This window comes from Vespa velutina, chromosome 17, assembly GCF_912470025.1.
Source record: "Vespa velutina chromosome 17, iVesVel2.1, whole genome shotgun sequence".
Lineage (NCBI taxonomy): Eukaryota > Metazoa > Arthropoda > Insecta > Hymenoptera > Vespidae > Vespa > Vespa velutina.
Window position 1 is genome coordinate 3733916 of NC_062204.1, and position 18478 is coordinate 3752393.

The 18478-nt window shown below is 29.3% G+C and overlaps 4 protein-coding genes and 1 long non-coding RNA gene across 13 annotated transcripts in view; 2 read left to right on the forward strand and 3 right to left on the reverse strand.

The window, feature by feature from the left end:
- Positions 1–1446: 1446 nt before the first annotated feature.
- LOC124955222 (baculoviral IAP repeat-containing protein 7-B-like) lies at positions 1447–6641 on the reverse strand. Of its 2 annotated transcripts, XM_047509353.1 has the most exons (3): positions 6351–6641; positions 2473–3345; positions 1447–2362 (listed from the first exon to the last, which is right to left on the reverse strand). In XM_047509353.1, the coding sequence occupies exons 2-3, from the start codon at positions 3277–3279 to the stop codon at positions 2009–2011; spliced, it is 1161 nt and encodes a 386-aa protein (XP_047365309.1). In that variant the 5' UTR covers positions 3280–3345; positions 6351–6641; the 3' UTR covers positions 1447–2008. The 2 variants fall into 2 exon arrangements, with proteins under 2 accessions (XP_047365309.1, XP_047365310.1); XM_047509354.1 differs by lacking the exon at positions 6351–6641 and having other exon boundaries at positions 2473–3549.
- Positions 6422–12440, reverse strand: LOC124955219 (baculoviral IAP repeat-containing protein 7-like). Of its 2 annotated transcripts, none has more exons than XM_047509348.1 (11): positions 11467–12440; positions 11241–11370; positions 10969–11109; positions 10667–10845; positions 10546–10590; positions 10314–10469; positions 10090–10232; positions 9747–10015; positions 8211–9662; positions 7626–8117; positions 6422–7362 (listed from the first exon to the last, which is right to left on the reverse strand). In XM_047509348.1, the coding sequence occupies exons 1-9, from the start codon at positions 11956–11958 to the stop codon at positions 9472–9474; spliced, it is 1746 nt and encodes a 581-aa protein (XP_047365304.1). In that variant the 5' UTR covers positions 11959–12440; the 3' UTR covers positions 6422–7362; positions 7626–8117; positions 8211–9471. The 2 variants fall into 2 exon arrangements, with proteins under 2 accessions (XP_047365304.1, XP_047365303.1); XM_047509347.1 differs by having other exon boundaries at positions 10969–11166; positions 11467–12439.
- LOC124955220 (acetyl-CoA acetyltransferase, mitochondrial) lies at positions 11866–15369 on the forward strand. 3 transcript variants are annotated; one of them, XM_047509350.1, is made up of 9 exons: positions 11866–12022; positions 13028–13165; positions 13242–13356; positions 13443–13636; positions 13728–14018; positions 14098–14286; positions 14375–14532; positions 14603–14719; positions 15072–15368. In XM_047509350.1, exons 2-9 carry the CDS (start codon positions 13100–13102, stop codon positions 15337–15339), a joined length of 1398 nt encoding a protein of 465 aa, XP_047365306.1. In that variant the 5' UTR covers positions 11866–12022; positions 13028–13099; the 3' UTR covers positions 15340–15368. The 3 variants fall into 3 exon arrangements, with proteins under 3 accessions (XP_047365306.1, XP_047365305.1, XP_047365307.1); XM_047509349.1 differs by lacking the exon at positions 11866–12022 and adding an exon at positions 12249–12902 and having other exon boundaries at positions 15072–15369; XM_047509351.1 differs by lacking the exons at positions 11866–12022; positions 15072–15368 and adding an exon at positions 12259–12902 and having other exon boundaries at positions 14603–14827.
- Positions 14970–17932, reverse strand: LOC124955226. 2 transcript variants are annotated; one of them, XR_007102802.1, is made up of 3 exons: positions 16032–17932; positions 15471–15746; positions 14970–15318 (listed from the first exon to the last, which is right to left on the reverse strand). It is a non-coding gene; the product is annotated as an uncharacterized LOC124955226 (long non-coding RNA). The 2 variants fall into 2 exon arrangements; XR_007102801.1 differs by having other exon boundaries at positions 15471–17932.
- The window catches only part of LOC124955216 (sodium-dependent transporter bedraggled), a 43195-nt gene continuing 40429 nt past the window's right edge, over positions 15713–18478 (forward strand). Inside the window, exons 1-2 of one of the 4 annotated variants that reach the window (XM_047509341.1) lie at positions 15713–17351; positions 17913–18213. The gene's annotated coding sequence lies outside the window, so the exon portion shown is untranslated. The remainder of the gene's footprint in view (positions 17352–17912; positions 18214–18478) is intronic. The other 3 variants (XM_047509338.1, XM_047509339.1, XM_047509342.1) reach the window with 3 other exon arrangements.

The window sequence follows — 18478 nt, forward strand, 5'->3', positions numbered from 1 at the left end:
TAAAATAAAACAAAAAAAAATGAAGTAGTAATTATCAGTAGCATACAAAAAATATCCTGTTTTCCATCAAACTAAATTTACTAATGTTTCTAAATACACAGATGCTTTTGATGTATATGCGTATCACGTGTACCAAAAATTTATGTGTATGAATTTTTATCAAAACATAATAAGAAGCATTTAACTGAATTGCTTACACAGATATTGTCATTAATGTATGACAGCAGACTATTTTAATAATATGATGTAATCAATGTGTCATAGCAGATCCTAGAGAAGAAAATGTTTTATAGATTTGAAAATATTTGCTAATAATTGTAGATATATAATAGAATATCTGATTTATAAATATATGAATTATCTCTTGTATTTCTGAAAAATAATTTATTTTGTGATTAGGAAGTAGTTTTACAAACCCAATAGTTCACATTTGTTTTATTAAAAGGGATTGCAAATTCACATAACAATTTTTAAGGCCTAAACTAAAAAGACCATTATTATAATAATTTGTTACATGTAATTACAAATTGGAATGTTGGATAAAATTGCGCGAGAAAATACCTTTTTATAGATATTATAACATTATGAGTTGTATAAAAATAACATTGATAATTGGTCAATATTTATTTCTCACTATAATTATTTAGCTAAATTGACATATTTTAAACGGTTATTTAAAAATGCAATTCGTTGAGATAACTGTGATATAATAAGCACACATTTTTGATCTTTCTATTGAAAGGTTTGGCCATTTTAACTATAAGATATATATGTCTCGAAAAGGCCTCCCTTTTTATACATCTGTTGCAAAAAGATTACACAAATTACGCGACCAATTATCTGATTTTCCACTTTTCTATGTAATGTTACATTTGTCTGTCTAATATTGATATAAATTTAATATGTTAATATAATGTGTTATAATTGCAAATGTAATGTTACATGCAAAGAGAATACTATTTAATAATATTAAACCTGTGTATAATTCATGCACTTTGAAAAAATATCTTTATTCACTGTTAAGCTTATGTTAAAGTTTAGTATATATTGGTAATTAATCATAAGAAATATTGATAAAGTATTATTTAACACTATACACTTACACATTAGGGACTTCTTTTTATAATTACTATCAATGTTTCATGTGCTTTATATATATACATATATATATATATATATAAATGACACCTAGTGAACTTTATATTGCGTTATACACCTAATAAAGACTATGTATTTTACTTACATAATGTATTTTATGAATATTATAACAATCCCATATACTATAGAAAATAGTGGATGATATAGATAGTACATGTGTTGTCAAAACAAGTACAATTAGTGAATATAGTTAAATTCAATTGCATGCACGATTTCAGTATATATAAAAAAAAAAAAAAAAAAAAAAAATAAAACAATGAAAGGGAAATAAAATAAGACTCAATCGAATAAAGTTTACAGAAATTTTAATTATATTCCTAAAGTTTATTTGTAAGCTAACAATCGTTCGTAATAAGTATTTGATCATACAAAATATAATTACAAGCTCTTAATACGATACGTTCGTTATATCACAATACGTCAATTAATTTGGATATAAATTTGAAGGAAATACATTAATAATGTCACAACTATGGATATATTACAATGTTTTGAATAACATATTTCTTCCAAATATATTAATCCCGGGAGATTACACCATTTATTTTAGCATATTTTCTTTATGCTTTTTAATTTCCATTGAGATCATCTATTTGTATATTTCTACGGCATAATGTTGGAAATTGTAAAATACCTAATATACTTTACATAAATATTACAAACTAGTTGATTTAGTTACAATACTTGTTACAATAATTCTATATGATTTATAATATCCTATTCACATAAGGCAGGGATGTGTGAATACGTGCGTGAATCGAGTTGAGAGAAATGTAATGCAGTAGTTATACATTAATAGTTCCCTTTTCATTTAACACATTTCGTAGAATTTACAAATTATTTTTACAATTTAAGAAAGGAAGGCTCTCACTTTCATTGCTACGTGAACTCGGCACACAGCACAAATTGTCATTTCTGGTGCACAGTCCACGCAAGCTACCATATGGCCGCATGGTAAGAAAACCACACCTAATTCTCCGTTATAGCAAATTTTACAAATTCTCGCGTCATCTACGGATTTGCTACAATGCGCTTTCGTATCTTTAGATCCTTTAAATTCTGCAGATCCTTCTACTTTCAAGCAACTCTCAATTCTGTGACTTGGCCCAGGGGCATTCTCGACCTGACCATTTTCTCCATTATTCGATGATGATAATGGTTCAATTGTTTTAATAAAACTTGGCAAGTTCATTTGCAATGCCTCCTGAAAAAAAAGAAAAAGAAAGAAAAAAAAAAAAAAGTGTTAATAATCAAATTTGTAAAAGTAATATTTAGTTCAAAGAAATATACATTAATATGAATATTAAAAGTTACCTCTGTCGAAATGGGCGATGTTTGCTGTCCTGTAACTTTATTTACATAATCTTGTCCTTTTACCATCAGGAGATAACAACATTTTGGAAACCATTTTCCATGTTCCTCCCAGGGATCATCTTCAGGTTCCCAATCTTTAAGGCCTCCTCCGCAATGATAGCAAAGAGTCTGATCACCATTTCCCGTATAATAAAACCCAGCATGTGCTAGATGCTCTTTTGTCTGTGGCATTGATCTTGGCCATGTCATAAACGTTTTTAATCTTGCATCGTAACTAACAAAGTCAGGATGCAATGGTCCCTTTGTACGACCTAAACCCATAGCATTTAACTTGGCAGTACTTAAAAGTTGTAACTCTGCCGTAAGAGTGTCATTTTCAGAATTTTGATAAATTCCACAAACGTCTAAACTAGATTGTACTGGTGGTATAGTATTTGGATCTGCCCCTATAGGTACATTTCCACATGGTTGTTTTTTAATAAATCTACACCTATTCGACCAACGTTTATGATCTTCCATTGGATCATCATTTTCTACCCACTGACATATCTCTATGTTACATTCAAAGCATTTAACTTTATCTCCTTCGCCAAGATAGTAAAAACCAGCTGCTGCTAATTTTTCTGGTTCTATATAACTCACAGGCCAGTTTTCAAAACTTCTTAATCTCTCCGATTCAAAACGATAACCGACATTATCTACTTCATCTACAGATTTTATCTCTGGTGATGAAGATAAACTTACATCGCCAGAATCTCTGACTGGCAATGATTCGTTTGGTAAATGTTCTACTATAATGTCTGTCATGTTTGTAATTTTAGTTACACTTGTTGCACTTGAATTAAATGCTGTATCAATTATTCGTATTAAAGTCTGTAATAAGAAACCAAAGAATGGTCAGATTCAAATTGCAATTATAAAAAAAGAATTTGAACTGAATTTATATTATTTTGCAGATAAATACACTATATGTTCTTAACAGAAACTCAACGGAATAAACTTGACAGAAATTTATATCGTCGTGACGAGCGTTTTAAAAGTATGTCCACTCGACAAGACGTTTCCCAAAGGACTGAACGCTACGAAGAGCTCGAGGAATGCAGGTAAAATAAATCTATTCCGCCCTTTACCAACAGGAATGTAAAACTGACGCCCATCCTTTGACCATTTCTTTTAATGATCCTCCCCTTTCTATTACCTGTTCCCTACCAAGAAAATTTATCAAATATTTTAAGAATCCTCTATTGAATGTTGTTGCATTGTTATATATTTTAGATATATTTCTTCATAACTGTAAATTCTGAAATAACGTTCATATTGCAATAAATACGTGGAACTAGAAATACGCATTAATTTAAAGATAATCAGCTTATTATCTTTATCAGAAAGCGATTTTGTTGTGTCATGAAAATAAATCTTATATTCATGTTATTCTTAAAGATAAAATATATTAAAATTTCAAAATATTTTATTGAAAATAATTATTGATAATAATTTTGATTGTACATATTAGCGTTATAATATTTTTCTTTTAAAATAATGACGTAAGATTAATGTTTCCTGCCAAGTATGATAAAAAACGTTTCCTACGGTTAAATATAAATATATTAATTTTGTAAAATATAAATTTTTTTAATTAAAATTTATTCTAACGTCGAAATATATTTATTTTTCAATGTTAAAATATATTTTATAAGAATAACTTGGTAATATCTTCGCGTGTACAACTCTCCCTGTGCAACGTTGCCACGATCAAGAACCGTTCCACATTCCTTTATTGTTATATTACTCGGGCGTGCATCCATAGGAATGAATGCGGATACACGCAGGTACGTACCTACGAAAGGGTCTCCCCATTGTGTCGGTCCGTTTGTTTTTTCAGTATTTTCGATAAATACAATGTTTATTTAAAATGAAGGATAATAAAATATGGAATTTTTTATTATCTAGTAAATATCTTATTGTTGCAAAACAATATTGAAATATATCAAATCTATACGATTTCTAAAGCGTTTTTTCTTCGAGAAATAATAATTTTATAATATTTTACAAAACTTTCTCTTCTTATTGTTTATAAAAAAAACATATACATATATATATATATATATATAGCGTTCTTTCTTTAGCACAAAGTTCATTCGTAGAGAGGTTCAAAGAGGATTTATTCGTGACTCAAGCTGGAATAATCTTTCTCGACGTTTTAAATTCCTGTGTGGTGAGATAAAAACTAAGACAGGATATTATACAAAGAGAGAGCGAGAGAGAGAGAGAGAGAGAGATGACGTTATGCTTTTCTATATGAACACAGCACGCAGGAAATTTGATATTTCCAAGGAAAGATATTTACTGATATATATCGAAAGAAAACAAAGGAAAAGAAAATAACAAATGGAGGTCTGATTAAATCTATATCATGTTTTTGATTACATTTCACGAATCACAAATAGAATTATTTAAAGAAGAAGAAACTCGATTATTTTACTCAAAAGTAAAATTATTATTATTTTTACACGATATTATCACGTGATACGGCGTCATGTAAAATTTGTAGAATATACGTATTTTTCTGTATCTTTGATAACTTAATCGCGTCGCGTCGCCTCTCTATCTCTCTCTCTCTCTCTCTCTCTTTATCTCTTTCTATCTCTCTTTTTCCATTCATGATTCTATCAGTTACGTGGCAACGGCGCCTTCGAGTGTGGGAGTGTAACGGAAGTTAGTCAAACGAGAGAGACCGTCACAGCGTAATATATATCATATGACAGGGCTATACAAATTTCTTTTTCCTTTTTTTTTTTTTTTTTTTTTTTTTTTTTTTTTTTTTTTTTAAAGAACTACTAGGTCAAGAAAAAAAATAGATACTATTTATTAATTACTTAGTTAATTGCGTGATTCATTGATCAACGTTTAATATATATATATATATTAATTCTTATTTTTTAATTTATTCTTCCCTACTTTTTTGTTTGGTTAGGAAACGCTTAATCTTTCGTCAACAGATTGTTAAAAATCGATTAAAAATGTGACGTATGATTATTAGTATTGATATATCGATATCCTACACAGATCACGTGATAGGATCGATTACTGAACGTTCATTTCGATACATACAATGGATCAATGTATGTTTATATAAAATGTATCGGTATAAAGAGAGAAAAAAAAAGAATATATCTTTGTAAAAATGTCTAATAATATTTTTCTTTTTTTCTTTTATAATATACAACTCCATAAGAAATAATTAATGAAATATGAAGAAAAATAATGATATGTATTCGAGGGTTTAATACATAAAACTTATTTCAGATTATTAATAATCATAACAAAAAGGATATGACCAATCAAAATGCGATTTTTAAAAAAGGGCGGGCAAACGAATTACCCCCCAGGATAGTGAGTGTATCAAAATAATACATTATCTATATACGCGTGAATTCGATAATGAAAATTTAAATATAAAAAAAAAAGATAAAAAAAAAAAAAAAAAAGAAAAAAACAGGTTATCTTTGGCATAACGTAATTAACGACATATGGAAAGAGTGCTACTTGAAAAAATAGTAACAAAAAAAAAAAAAAAGAAAAAAAAAAGAAATATTGACAGGTTATTAAAATATTTATTTGTAGATATTTATCTACATATCTATGTATATATATATACATATATATATATATATATATATATATAGATTAGAAAATAAGGTAGATATTTTAGTTAGCGATAAGTAGGTTCTATTGAGAATAAAAGAAACATAAAAGAGAAACAATCGATTCTGTGTAAAGAACGAAACTACATCATCGTCGTCGTCGTCGTCGTCGTCGTCGTCGTCGTCGTCGATTGTCGTCATCATCATGAAATTTATAACAAAAGATATACATACGCTAATATCTTCTTGACGGATCTCTTGCTCTTGTATTCACAAGGATAATAACGAAGAAATATTCTTTCTTCTTTTTGTCAAACGATTAAACGTATTTTATTTACGTTGATTAGAGAGAGAAAACGTCTTTTCGAGAATCCTTGTTAATAAGTTGAGAATCGTCCGACTATGCGTCGATACTTCACGAAAACGGCACGTTCTCTTTCCTTCTTGTTCTCTCTCTCTCTCTCCCTCCTTCTCTTTCTCTCTCTCTCTTTCCTGCTTCCTCGATTGCTTGCTTTCTATAATAATAATTTTAAATCGAGAACGTCGTCACTTACACTCTTATAGATATCGATTTTATTATTAAAATCGAACGTATGTAAACTTGAAAAATAAATAGGAATGTACCATTAACTTAAGATGAGAGAAGAAAATAATACGAGAGGAACGAATACGATCAGATTCAGACGCTCTATGCGCGACGTTGTATGGGTGTTGTTACGAAAGCAGCTGCACGTAAAGACACACCAATGGCTGTTCGTTTCGAAGAACCCCACAAAATCCCTTGCTTCGAACTCGAGGCCGTATTATAAAATATAGAATACTGCCATCTGCATTCAATTTGATTGATATATTTCATTTGTTTTTCTCTCTCTCTTTCTTTTTTTACTTTTCTTTACTCTCTTTTCTTTCTTTCTTTCTTTCTTTCTTTCTTTCTTCTCCTCCCCACCCCTTAACATTCTTCTCCTATTAAAAATATCTTCACATTTTTCTCATTGGTGAATAATTAAAACGAGGCAACTTTAAATTGTTTACTATGATGTCTCGTTACTACATTTGTCATTTTAAAAGGCAAAGAAGGACAAATGTTCGAAGGAGAAATTTTCCTTTTGTATTTTTAATAATTAATTATAAACAAAAATAGCATAACTTTTCTAAAGGTATAATGTATACAATTTTCCCATAACTCTTTGTACAACGTTGCCACGTCTTAACAGTCTTTTTATTGTTGCTTTACTCTCTCTGTCATCTACAGGAATGAATGTGAAAGCAGGGTCGTAATTACAAAGGTTACTTCAGGTAGAAATTGTAATAAAATAAAAATAGTTATAAGTACAATTAGAAAATCATTGCCTTTTTATAATCTTGTTTTTCTCATAATTTATGAGAAATGTAATAAAAAAAAAAAAAAAACCCCAATACAAAAATTAAATAAATTTGAATAAAAAAAAAAGCAAATAATTTTACTCGAATCTCATGTGAAGAATATATATATATATTTTTTTAACTTACATAACTTATGGCAATTATTGATAGATGATTACAAAAGCAATATTATTAACGTCAATGGATATTTTAAATACGAATTTTGATATTATTTTATAGCTTAGAACTTTCGTTTCAGTTTGAGTCATTCGGATAATATAATGAAAAACTTTTTTTTTTTATTCAGACAAAAATAAAAATTATATACTTGGATATCTGAAATATACAAGGATATATAACATTAGTTTAATTCATTTATGTTTCACTTATATCGAGAGATAGATGGATAAATAGTGAAAGAGAGAAAGGGAGAGAGATTTCGTTTTATAATAGAAATAAATCATTTCTTAGCATTTTAGGGAATTTCCTCTATTCTATTGACTATAATTGATAATGGAAAGGTAAAAGGTAAAAAAAAAAAAGATAAAAATAACTTACTGTCATAAGTAATCTTTTCTTCTTCTTTTTCAATAAAAAAAAAAAATGCACAATTCTTCTAGAATTTCCTTTTAAGACTATCTAAAAACAAAAATACAATTGATATAATTTATTGGATTAATCCTAGTTTAATTATAAATATTCATGTTTTTGAGAAATTAAATGAAAACTTACCAAAAATATCAAAGAAGAATCTTTTTGCATAGCTATATGAGGATAGTTAAAGGCAATTCAACATTATAAATGAATGAGTGATATGTATTAAGGATTGTTGACAATCTAATAAATTAATATGCTATAGAAAAATAATTTTATAAATGATTTAATTTGTATATTTTTTTTTTAAGTAATAGACAGTCAACATTACATATATGCATCTATAATATTTACTAACAAAGATTGTAAACAGATTTGTTTGACTTCATAGTTATAATATTTGTTGTTTCCAATTACATAACAGAATAGACTATATATACATATATTATATATATATATATAATATATATATATATATTTAAATTTTACATAGTATTTTTTGACTTGTAATCATAAAACAGATAAGCGTACGAGGAGATGCGTGTTCAAAAGTTTTTTTCTTTTTCTTTTTTTTTTTCTTTTTTTTTTTTTTTTGATATAAAAGAACAAGATGGATACGATCGATGCCTTGTATTTTTTATTGTGTTCGTTTACCTATAATTTATCTTTTAGCTTAAGAATCATTTTTCAATATTAGACTTGTTACTATCATCTAAGAACGAAGAAGAAAATCCATTCAAATTTCTGATGAAGAAAAAAAAAATATGTGTATACATATATATATATATGAGATTATTTTGAAAAGATAGGAACATTTAGTTCATTATCATCAAATTAATAGTAAAATAAATTACATTATTTATATTTAATATAATATTATTATGTTATTCTTTCTTCTTTTAAATAAAAATGAACGCGTTGCAAAATAATAGCGATTGCATTAATTGACTTTTTAAAAATATTATATTTGCATAAAGCTCTATATTCATACGTTCAATATTGTGGCAAATATAAGATTTTATTAATTAATAAATCCCTTGTACCATGTAGTATAGATTATGTTTATTTAATGATTGATATGTCAATGTTGTTATTTAAATAAATTAAGCTAAAACTTCTCGTGTAAATTTCTCATCAAAGAAAAAAAAAAAAAAAAAAATGATTCGTCGCTACGTTATCCGATTATCCTCATTCGAATATGCTTGTTTTCTCAACGTTTTTAAATTTTGTTATTGATCTATACAGATATAAATCCTTCATTTATAGATGTAACATAGTAATATCGTAACAGCGTGATAATATAACAAAAGCGAGTAAAAGTTAAAGAGTGCTGATATGATGAGAGCCAGAATTTTCTAAAGAGAAAGATAAGATATCTGTTAAAATTTTAGTTTGCATCTTAGGAAAGAAATGTACGAACAGTGGCACGTATTTCTTGCCTACATATCGGACAATAAGTAAGAGAAGGAGCACAATGAACACATGTTGCCAAATGACCACATGGTAGAAATACAACAGCTATTTCACGATCCATACAAATTTTGCATAGACGAGCCTCTTTCAGTCTTCTATTTTCCTCCGCTAACGAATCTATAAAAATATAAGTAAAAGTCTCTACCCTATTAAATTGTTCTCTATCACATTACAAACATAACTTGTATCAGTATAACTTACCAGATACTTCAGAGTTAGTATTTGCCTTCTGTAGCACTTTATCCTCAGTATCAGATATTTCACAGCTTTGTGTAGAATTTGTACATTCTTCCTGTACATTCTCCCTTTCATTTTCCCTGTTTATTGTAGGACAGGTATTACTATCTTCTGAATTATTCATCGACCTTGCACTAGTATTCAGTGTTTGTTCGGTTATAAGTAGACTCAAAAAATATTGTATTACATCCAATGAATTGTCAATTGATGAATTAGTGTTTTGGCTTTCAGCTCTAATGATTGGGTTGATTAAGTCCGTATAGTTATCTAAGACATTTAGAAAATGAATATTTTTATTGTTACATACCGAGAATCTTCGTCCATAGCTTGATTTCGAAGGACATCTGCTATAAGTTGATCTGCACTATCGTGAGGAGCACCAGTCTCTTCTATTCGTTTTTTTAAAGCCTTTTTCACTCCTTCAACGTGTAAACCAATTTCAAGTGCTGCCTATAGCAATAGAAATAAAAAGATTTTACTTCACATAATATATCATCATCGTGTATTAAATAAATTATTTTTTGTATTAACCATGGCTGGTTCGGATTGAAGCATGTCTTCGTAGAAAGCATCGTTAAGTTGTTCACGTAATGTTGAAACTGTTGGATGTGTTGCAGAAGATATTTCTACAATTTCTTCGGGATTACTTTCGGATGCTTCGGATGTTTCGGATGTTTCGGCTGCAATCTGTGAAACATGAAAATATTTTATCATAATACACGCGATCTGTATTAAAAACAAATATAATAATCGTAATACATACAGCTCGATCTAAAGGTGGTCTACTATCGCATACATTGCCTACAATCTGTAAAATATGAAAATATTTTATTGTAATACGAGTGATCTGTAACAAAGGCAAACATAATAAGTATAATTCATACAGCTGGATCTAAAGGTGGTCTATTATCAATACATTCTTTTATAAATTCTGGCCCTTGCACAATGCTAACAAAACCACATTTTGGAAACCATTTTGCATGTTCCACCCAAGGATCATCCGTTGCTTCCCAATTACGCAAACCACCATCGCAATGAAAACATCTGACCTGATCCTCAGTTCCTATGGAAGATGTTATTTTTTTCTTTAAATTCTACTATATATAAAATTATTCAAATTAGAGAGGAAAAACAAACATTCTTTTGAAATCAACTTATATCAAAGTTAAAGAAGCATAATTCTTACCAACGTAATAAAATCCAGCAGTAGCTAACATCTCTGGAGTTTGTCTTAGGTCTACAGGCCAACCATCGAAAGTTCTCAGTCTACCTTCATATGTTGCATGTTTTAATCTTCGTGGTACAGTATGGGCCTGAATACCTAAATCTTTTAAATCAGTTGTTGAACCGGGCATTAATTTTACATTAGTTAATTTTATTAAATCTGTGAAGAGAATATAAAATATAAATAATATATTTTCTCTCCAGGTCTTATAATAACATAGTAATATAACATACCTTCTACATCATCTTCATTATCTCTTCTTATATAAAAATCACAATTGGGAAAGTGAGTTCTATGTTCTCTTTCTGGATCATCACCAAGTTCCCACTGTAATATAATACCTCGACAGAAAACACATTCTACCTAGATTTTTTAATATAAAATAACATTTATTTTAAAGCTAATACAGTTTTAAGACGTGGCATTTTTAAAAATAAAACTTTTCACACAAATAATTACCAAGTCAGCTTGTTGTAAATAATAAAAACCTGCTTTAGCAAGTTTATCAGGTGACACTATATTAGATACTGGCCAATTAGCAAAAGATTCTAATCTTTGCCTTAAAGTTTTGTATTGTCTTTGAGGATCATTACTTCTTACAGCTGTTGAAAGATAGCACTGATATTCTGTAACATTTTCGGATTGGGCTTGTTCCACTGAAGAAGAGGACGATGATAAATCTCTATCATTAGCAGATGCTGGCAATAAAGGTATATTACAAGTATTGGACGGATTTAAAACAAAAGGACAATCAGGTGCAGCTTGACGATGACGAGTTACAGCTTGATCGCCATAATTCCACTCAGAAATTTTTGTACCGCATAGAAAACATTGCACTTCCAAACCTATACCAGAATAATAAAATCCTGCTTTGGCTATGCGATCTGCACTTACTGCAGCATGAGTAGGCCAATCAGCAAACGTTCTCAATCTATTTTCTTCGACGTTCATTGTAAAAATAAGATCTTATTTAACTTATTAAAGATCGTATTTGTTCAATTATGCAAAATAATAGGTGAGAAAATACTTGATTATTTAAATTATATATCTCATTTCGTTTGCTCTATCCAATTCTATGTGCACTTAAATTTCATCCTATAGAATTTCCGAAAGAAATTAATTTCAATAAAATATTCGTCATTTTCTTTAGGAAAAAAGTAAAGTCACGTAAGATAAAACAGATCAACGTGCCGAATAAAATAATGTGTAAAATCTTCTATGTTTTAACGGAAAATTCTGTCCGATCAGAATCTTTTTAACTTAGATGGCGCAATAATACGTCTCTCTGATTTATTTGTTCGAATAAATGAGAAGCCTTTCAGCTTATATACATTTTATAATTATTTCTATTACAAATTTGTAAGATAAATTAAATGAAAAGCTTATATATAATTTTATAAATAAAGAATTAAAATAATAGGCAATATTTAAGATTACAATTTTTAGGGTTAGGAATATATATTAGTTTTGATATCAGGGATGTCTATTGTGATTCCTAGTACCTTGTTCCTTAGGATTTATTATTAGTTTAAATATTTTTCTATAATAACGAGTATTTAATAAATATTCTACCTAAAATAGATATCTTTAATATAAAATTATTTAATCGTAGTTAAAAATTGGCCACATATAAGTGTTATAATAATGGAAAATATAATAATGCTAAATTCTGATACATTATTGGTATTGATGATAACGATAACCAATCGACTTTTCGTAATCGACTGATAGTAGAACAAGTAGAATATTTACTTGCTGATTTTCTTATGGAATTATTAATATAAATACATAAAAACGTATCACATAGTGATATAAATATTTTTAGTTGTAATTAATATATTTATAATTACAATATTTTATTTTTTAAAATGCCCATCGTAAAAAGAATTCCCAATGTAAGTTGATTTTTATGAATTTTATTTTGAAATTTATATATATGTGTGGTAAAAATAAGATATAATAATATATGAGATATATTAATAAAATTTATTTAATATTAATATGAGAAATTATTTTTCAGATTGGTCTACGTACTTATAGTTCTAAGGTAAAATTAAATGATGTAGTCATAGTCAGCGCAGCCAGAACACCTATGGGTTCCTTCCTTGGATCGCTCTCTAATTTATCTGCAACTAAACTTGGAGCAGTTGCTATACAAGTAATTAGATTATCTCATAATTAATAATTTGTTTGTATATATAAATAATGAGAAAGTTTATTTTGGTATTTTCTAGGCAGCAATTGAACGTGCTGGTATAGCTAAAGATCAAGTTAAAGAAGTATACATGGGAAATGTTTGTCAAGCTTATCTTGGTCAAGCTCCAGCTAGACAAGCTACTTTATTTGCTGGTTCGTTTATTATCATAGTTAATTATATTAATGATTCAGAATATTAAAAGTAAATTTGTAATTTGTATAAATCTTATATAAATTAGGGCTACCCAATTCAACGATCTGCACCACGGTAAATAAAGTCTGTGCAAGTGGTATGAAGAGCATTATGCTTGCTGCTCAATCATTACAATGCGGACATCAAGAAATTGTACTTGCTGGTGGAATGGAATCTATGTCCAATGTACCATTTTATCTTAAAAGGGCCGAAACTATGTATGGTGGTATAAAACTTGAGGTAAAATTTCTATTTTACATATGAACAATATTTAATATTATAATATATTTAATATTATAATTAAAGTTTTTTATTATATATTTAATAATAGGATGGCATTGTATTTGATGGCTTGACTGATGTATATAACAAGTGCCATATGGGTAATTGCGCCGAAAACATTGCCAAAAAATTGAATATCACACGACAAGAACAAGATAAATATGCAATTAATAGTTACAAACGTAGTGCTGCAGCCTACGAAAAAAAAGTTTTTAATGATCAAATTGTATCAGTTAATGTACCTCAGAAAAAAGGTAAACCAGATATTATTTTTACAGAGGATGAAGAATACAAAAAAGTGAATTTTGATAGATTTGACAAATTAAATACTGTTTTTCAGGTAAATATTTTAACGTAATACATAAATGATTATTGTATATAATAAATTAGTTTGCGATATTTTTCTGTTCTTAATATAGAAAGAAAATGGAACTGTAACCGCTGGAAATGCATCAACATTAAATGATGGTGCTGCTGCTTTAATTTTAACAACTATTGATGTAGCACAAAAGTTAAATCTGAAACCTTTGGCTCGTATAGTAGGTTTTCAAGATGCTGCAACTGATCCCATTGACTTTCCAATTGCACCTGCTCTTGCTGTTCCCACTGTGAGGTTTTTTTTTTTTATATTAATATTTATTTTAAGAGTATTAAACTTAATTCTCAAAATCATATTTATTCGATCATTTATTGCAGCTGTTACAAAATACTGGATTAAACAAAAATGATATAGCTCTTTGGGAAATTAATGAAGCTTTTAGCGTTGTGGTTATAGCTAATCAAAAATTACTTGATATCGATCCTTCGAAAGTAAATGTACACGGTGGTGCGGTATCTCTTGGACATCCGATAGGGTAAACAATCAATTAGATCTTTTTAGTGTTAAGATAATAATATATATTAAATGTATTTTCAAATTTATAGGATGTCAGGAGCTCGAATCGTCGTGCACTTAGTGCATGCCTTAAAGTCTGGAGAAAAAGGTGTCGCATCTATTTGCAATGGTGGCGGTGGTGCTTCCTCTATTTTAATTGAAAAATTGTAAGTGAACTTTCAAAGGTTTTTATTATACAAAAAAACCTAGAAAGCAAATTAATTGATATTACAGAAGTCTTCCAAGATTATATTTTTTAATTATTATTTTATATTCGCAATATATATATATATATATATATATATATATATATATATACATATATATATATATATATTTATTATATTAAAAATATTTTTATATGTTGATATTTTCTATAAAAAAATCATATGTCATAATATGAAAATAAATCTTAAATGGTGATAAAATATCATAATTTATTGTTAAATATTTGTCACAATCAAATATTTGATAATAAAGATAGTTTCATGGGTAGATGGATTTATTATCATTCCTTAGGTATCACTCGGTTTCAACTCCGCCAAAACTAACGCTATATACGAAGCATCCTTGTCCTCTTTGCGACATCTTAAAGGATGAATTGCACTTACGTTTCGCTAATCGATATCAATTGGAAGAAGTTGATATTACGGCCTTGGGAAACGAAGCGTATCTTAAATTATATCGATATGAAATACCAGTTCTCTTTTTGGAAGGTCAATATCTTTGTAAACATCGTTTGGATTCTGATCTCTTAGAAAGGAGACTTAAAGAATTGATGTCATGAAAAAATAACATAATATATAATGTTATCAAATTTGCTATAATATCAATTGTTAATAATCATTGATATCATGAATTCTAATGATTCGATTTTTGACTGATCATTAAAAAATATATAATTAATTAGATGTCAACCTTGAAACAGTTTCCACGTTAGACTCATAAGATTTCGTGTATAGTTGAACGAGAAGAGCAAGTTGCTAGGTCAATTCGAAACTCGTCCGCCTTCGCTGTACATCTTCTCTCTCTTTTCCTCTCTATATACCTGAATGTATTCACCTTTCTCTTATCCGTCCATTTCGCCCCTCTCCTCGACACAAACTCCTCGCATACTCTTACATGGGCCTCATGCACTCTGACTGCAGTCATCAGTGGCGTGTCAACAAAGTGACCATGGTATATAAGGGTGCTCTAAAATATCATGTAAAAAGTAAACAACATTTTTGTAGATTGTTCCAATCGATTAAATTGTTGTGTTAAAAAATATATTCAATTTAGAGAGAGAGAGAGAGAGAGAGAGAGAGAGAGAGAGAGAGAGAGAGAGAGAGAGAGAGGAGGGGAGATAGGAAAGGAGAGGGAGAACACCCTTTACATTGCGTGTCTAACTAAATATATTTGCGTAAAATCGATTGGAACTTTTTTCCAGTCTGGTGAGTGTATGAAAGTAAAGAAAATTGTTGCGAAGGGTCGTAAGACCTTTTCCGCCGAGAAGTCCATCGAAGAGATTCACTAATCGTCTTCTGGTTGTGAGTAACGCGTCTTGAAAAGATTACCCCCTCCATTCTTGAACGTATAGTAGGAAAAAGGGTGAGGGTTCTCAACCGATCTCGATGCAATTCTATTCGGACGGCAAGGATCGGTATAGTGGAATCGGTGAATGTACCTAACATCTTCTGACTCTCTCTCTCTCTCTCTCTCTCTCTCTCTCTCTCTCTATCTATCTATCTATCTATGTATCTATCTCTCTCTTTCTCTCATTCTCTTCTCTTTTCTTCTCTCGGAGGGTCGTGTCCGTTTTCTTCTTCAGTGCGTGCATTACGCGAATACCGTCGGGTACTCGTTTCTTGTGGCGCCTACGTGGCACGCGCTTACGAGTACCAAGAATATTATACTATTATGTCGAAAAGACATAGTAGAAACTTTGTAAAGATCTTTAGAGTAATAAAGAGAAAGAGAGGTTTATATACCGAAGAAAACGAATATAAGGAAAAGCATAGTGAATGAGAAAAAAAGTTAGAAAGGGTGGGGAGAGACAGAGAAGAAGAAAAAGAAGAGAAGGAGGAGGAGGAAGAGAAGAAAGAAGAAGAAGAAGGGAGTCAAGTCAGTATCCATTTAGGGCGAATCAAGAAATTCACTTTACGTTAAAAAGCTTCCTTAGTTGCAAGTGCAAGACATTTACTATAACTTAAGAAATGATGTTTCCTCGGTTATTTTCACGATCATTACGATAAATTTTTACAAATTTTACGCGTTTGTTTGATAATCCTATTTGATTAGGTATATACGTTTACGTAGGAAAAATTTTTAACAGGATATATTTATCGCCTTTCTAATGATCGATTATCAAATATAATGATGCATAGAATCTTGTTAGATCGTCAATAATAATTGTAACATAAGTTAAATGATTTTTGAAAGTGTCGCGTATTAAAGTGACTGATTTATAGCATTGACGTCGTTTACACCGTACAATTTATTCGATCATTTTATTCTAACTCAATTTAAATTTTAAATACGTCGTGACTCTCGATTACAATGGATCTACGCGTTATGAATATTAGAAGAAAGACTTATAGATACGTATTCGATAAAGAAATCGAAACAGAAAAAAACAAATTTTGCTCGTTCATTCCTAATTTAGAAATAATTTGAGGTTAGACAATTATAGTGAAGCACGCACGAGTTGAGAGGATTTTGACCTTCTCTATAACCAGATATACAGACAGACTTCCCTTCGCTTGATTTCTCTCTCTCTCTCTCTCTCTTTCTCTTCCTCTATTTGTGAACTTTCGAAAGGTCAGTCTTGTCTCTTCTTTTCACGACTTTTTACGTCGTCAAAATGATATTTAAATATATTTTATTTTCGCGCGCGGATTCGAATATAATTATCATACAATTATTTGAAATCGAAGGTGGCACTGCAGTCGTTATCGAAGCGTTTAACCTTGTCAAGGATATTAAATTAAATACGTTCACGTTCAATTTCGAAATTATTTTCAAGATTGCACCATAATTAGAAAGAATAGAATAATATTAACAAGGTTTTATCGTTTCTTCTTTTTTTTTTTTTTTTAAATAAATGTTTCTTCTCTCTTACGGATAGAAAATCATCTTGCACGAAGAAATATTATTAATTACAAAAAAGAAATGTTCCCTTTGTGTTTCAATATTCGATCATTTATTCTTAAAGAGGTTAATCGTTACGAATTTGAAAGGTCATTTATTTCGCGCTCTTTTCGAAGTAAGCCACCCGTCAATTTCCCTCTCTTTTTCGAGGATTTATCATTTTGTAAAGAACGAAATACAAGTTTGGTCTCGTGAAGAATTCATATAAGAAAAGAATTTGTTTCTTTGTAGGCTTGGCTCGAAGAGAAAAGTGGAGGTGGTAAAGAAAGAAAGAAAGAAAGAAAGAAAGAAGGAAAGAAAGAAAGAAAGAAAAAAATAAAGAATAAAGAATAAAGAATAAAGAAGAAGAAGAAGAAGAAGAAGAAGAACGTCGATGCATGGTATACGTAGGAGCGAGGGTAAGCTTCTCAGATGGCGCTGCGATCGTCGAACTCGATCGGTTCACGAACTTTTGAAAGGGCCGCCGCTCCTTAGGAACCAGTTGCTGCAGGTCGTCTTGAAATACGGACGTGAAATCTCGTCACTCTGTGAAGTACGTTTAATTAATTTATTGTATAACAATATATTATTTAATCATTAAACAAATGGACAAATTAAAGATAATGAAAGATAAGAAAGATTATCGATAATCACGAGGAAAAATTTAGAGCATTAAAAGAAGAGAATATTTTTGTGTCGTGAGGTTAAGATCGGTGATTTTTTTTTCTTTCTTTTCTTTTTTTTTTTTTCCATTCGGTGCACCGTAAAATTAAAAATAAAATCTTAAACGGGATTATATGTAAAGATTAAAAGATAAT

Bases quoted from the DNA above. Each gene is read 5' to 3' on its own strand.
- LOC124955220 (XM_047509349.1), top strand. From the start codon at position 12,876: ATGCCCATCGTAAAAAGAATTCCCAAT. The intron at 13,637-13,727 runs GTAAAATTTCTA...ATTTAATAATAG, and splicing joins ATGGTGGTATAAAACTTGAG to GATGGCATTGTATTTGATGG. The intron at 14,019-14,097 runs GTAAATATTTTA...TTCTTAATATAG, and splicing joins AATTAAATACTGTTTTTCAG to AAAGAAAATGGAACTGTAAC.
- LOC124955219 (XM_047509347.1), bottom strand. From the start codon at position 11,958: ATGAACGTCGAAGAAAATAGATTGAGAACGTTTGCTGATTGGCCTACT. The intron at 10,591-10,666 runs GTATGAATTATA...CATATTTTACAG, and splicing joins GACCACCTTTAGATCCAGCT to ATTGTAGGCAATGTATGCGA. The intron at 10,016-10,089 runs GTATGTAACAAT...CCCAATCATTAG, and splicing joins GCTATGGACGAAGATTCTCG to AGCTGAAAGCCAAAACACTA.
- LOC124955222 (XM_047509353.1), bottom strand. From the start codon at position 3,279: ATGACAGACATTATAGTAGAACATTTACCAAACGAATCATTGCCAGTC. The intron at 2,363-2,472 runs GTAACTTTTAAT...CTTTTTTTTCAG, and splicing joins CATCGCCCATTTCGACAGAG to GAGGCATTGCAAATGAACTT.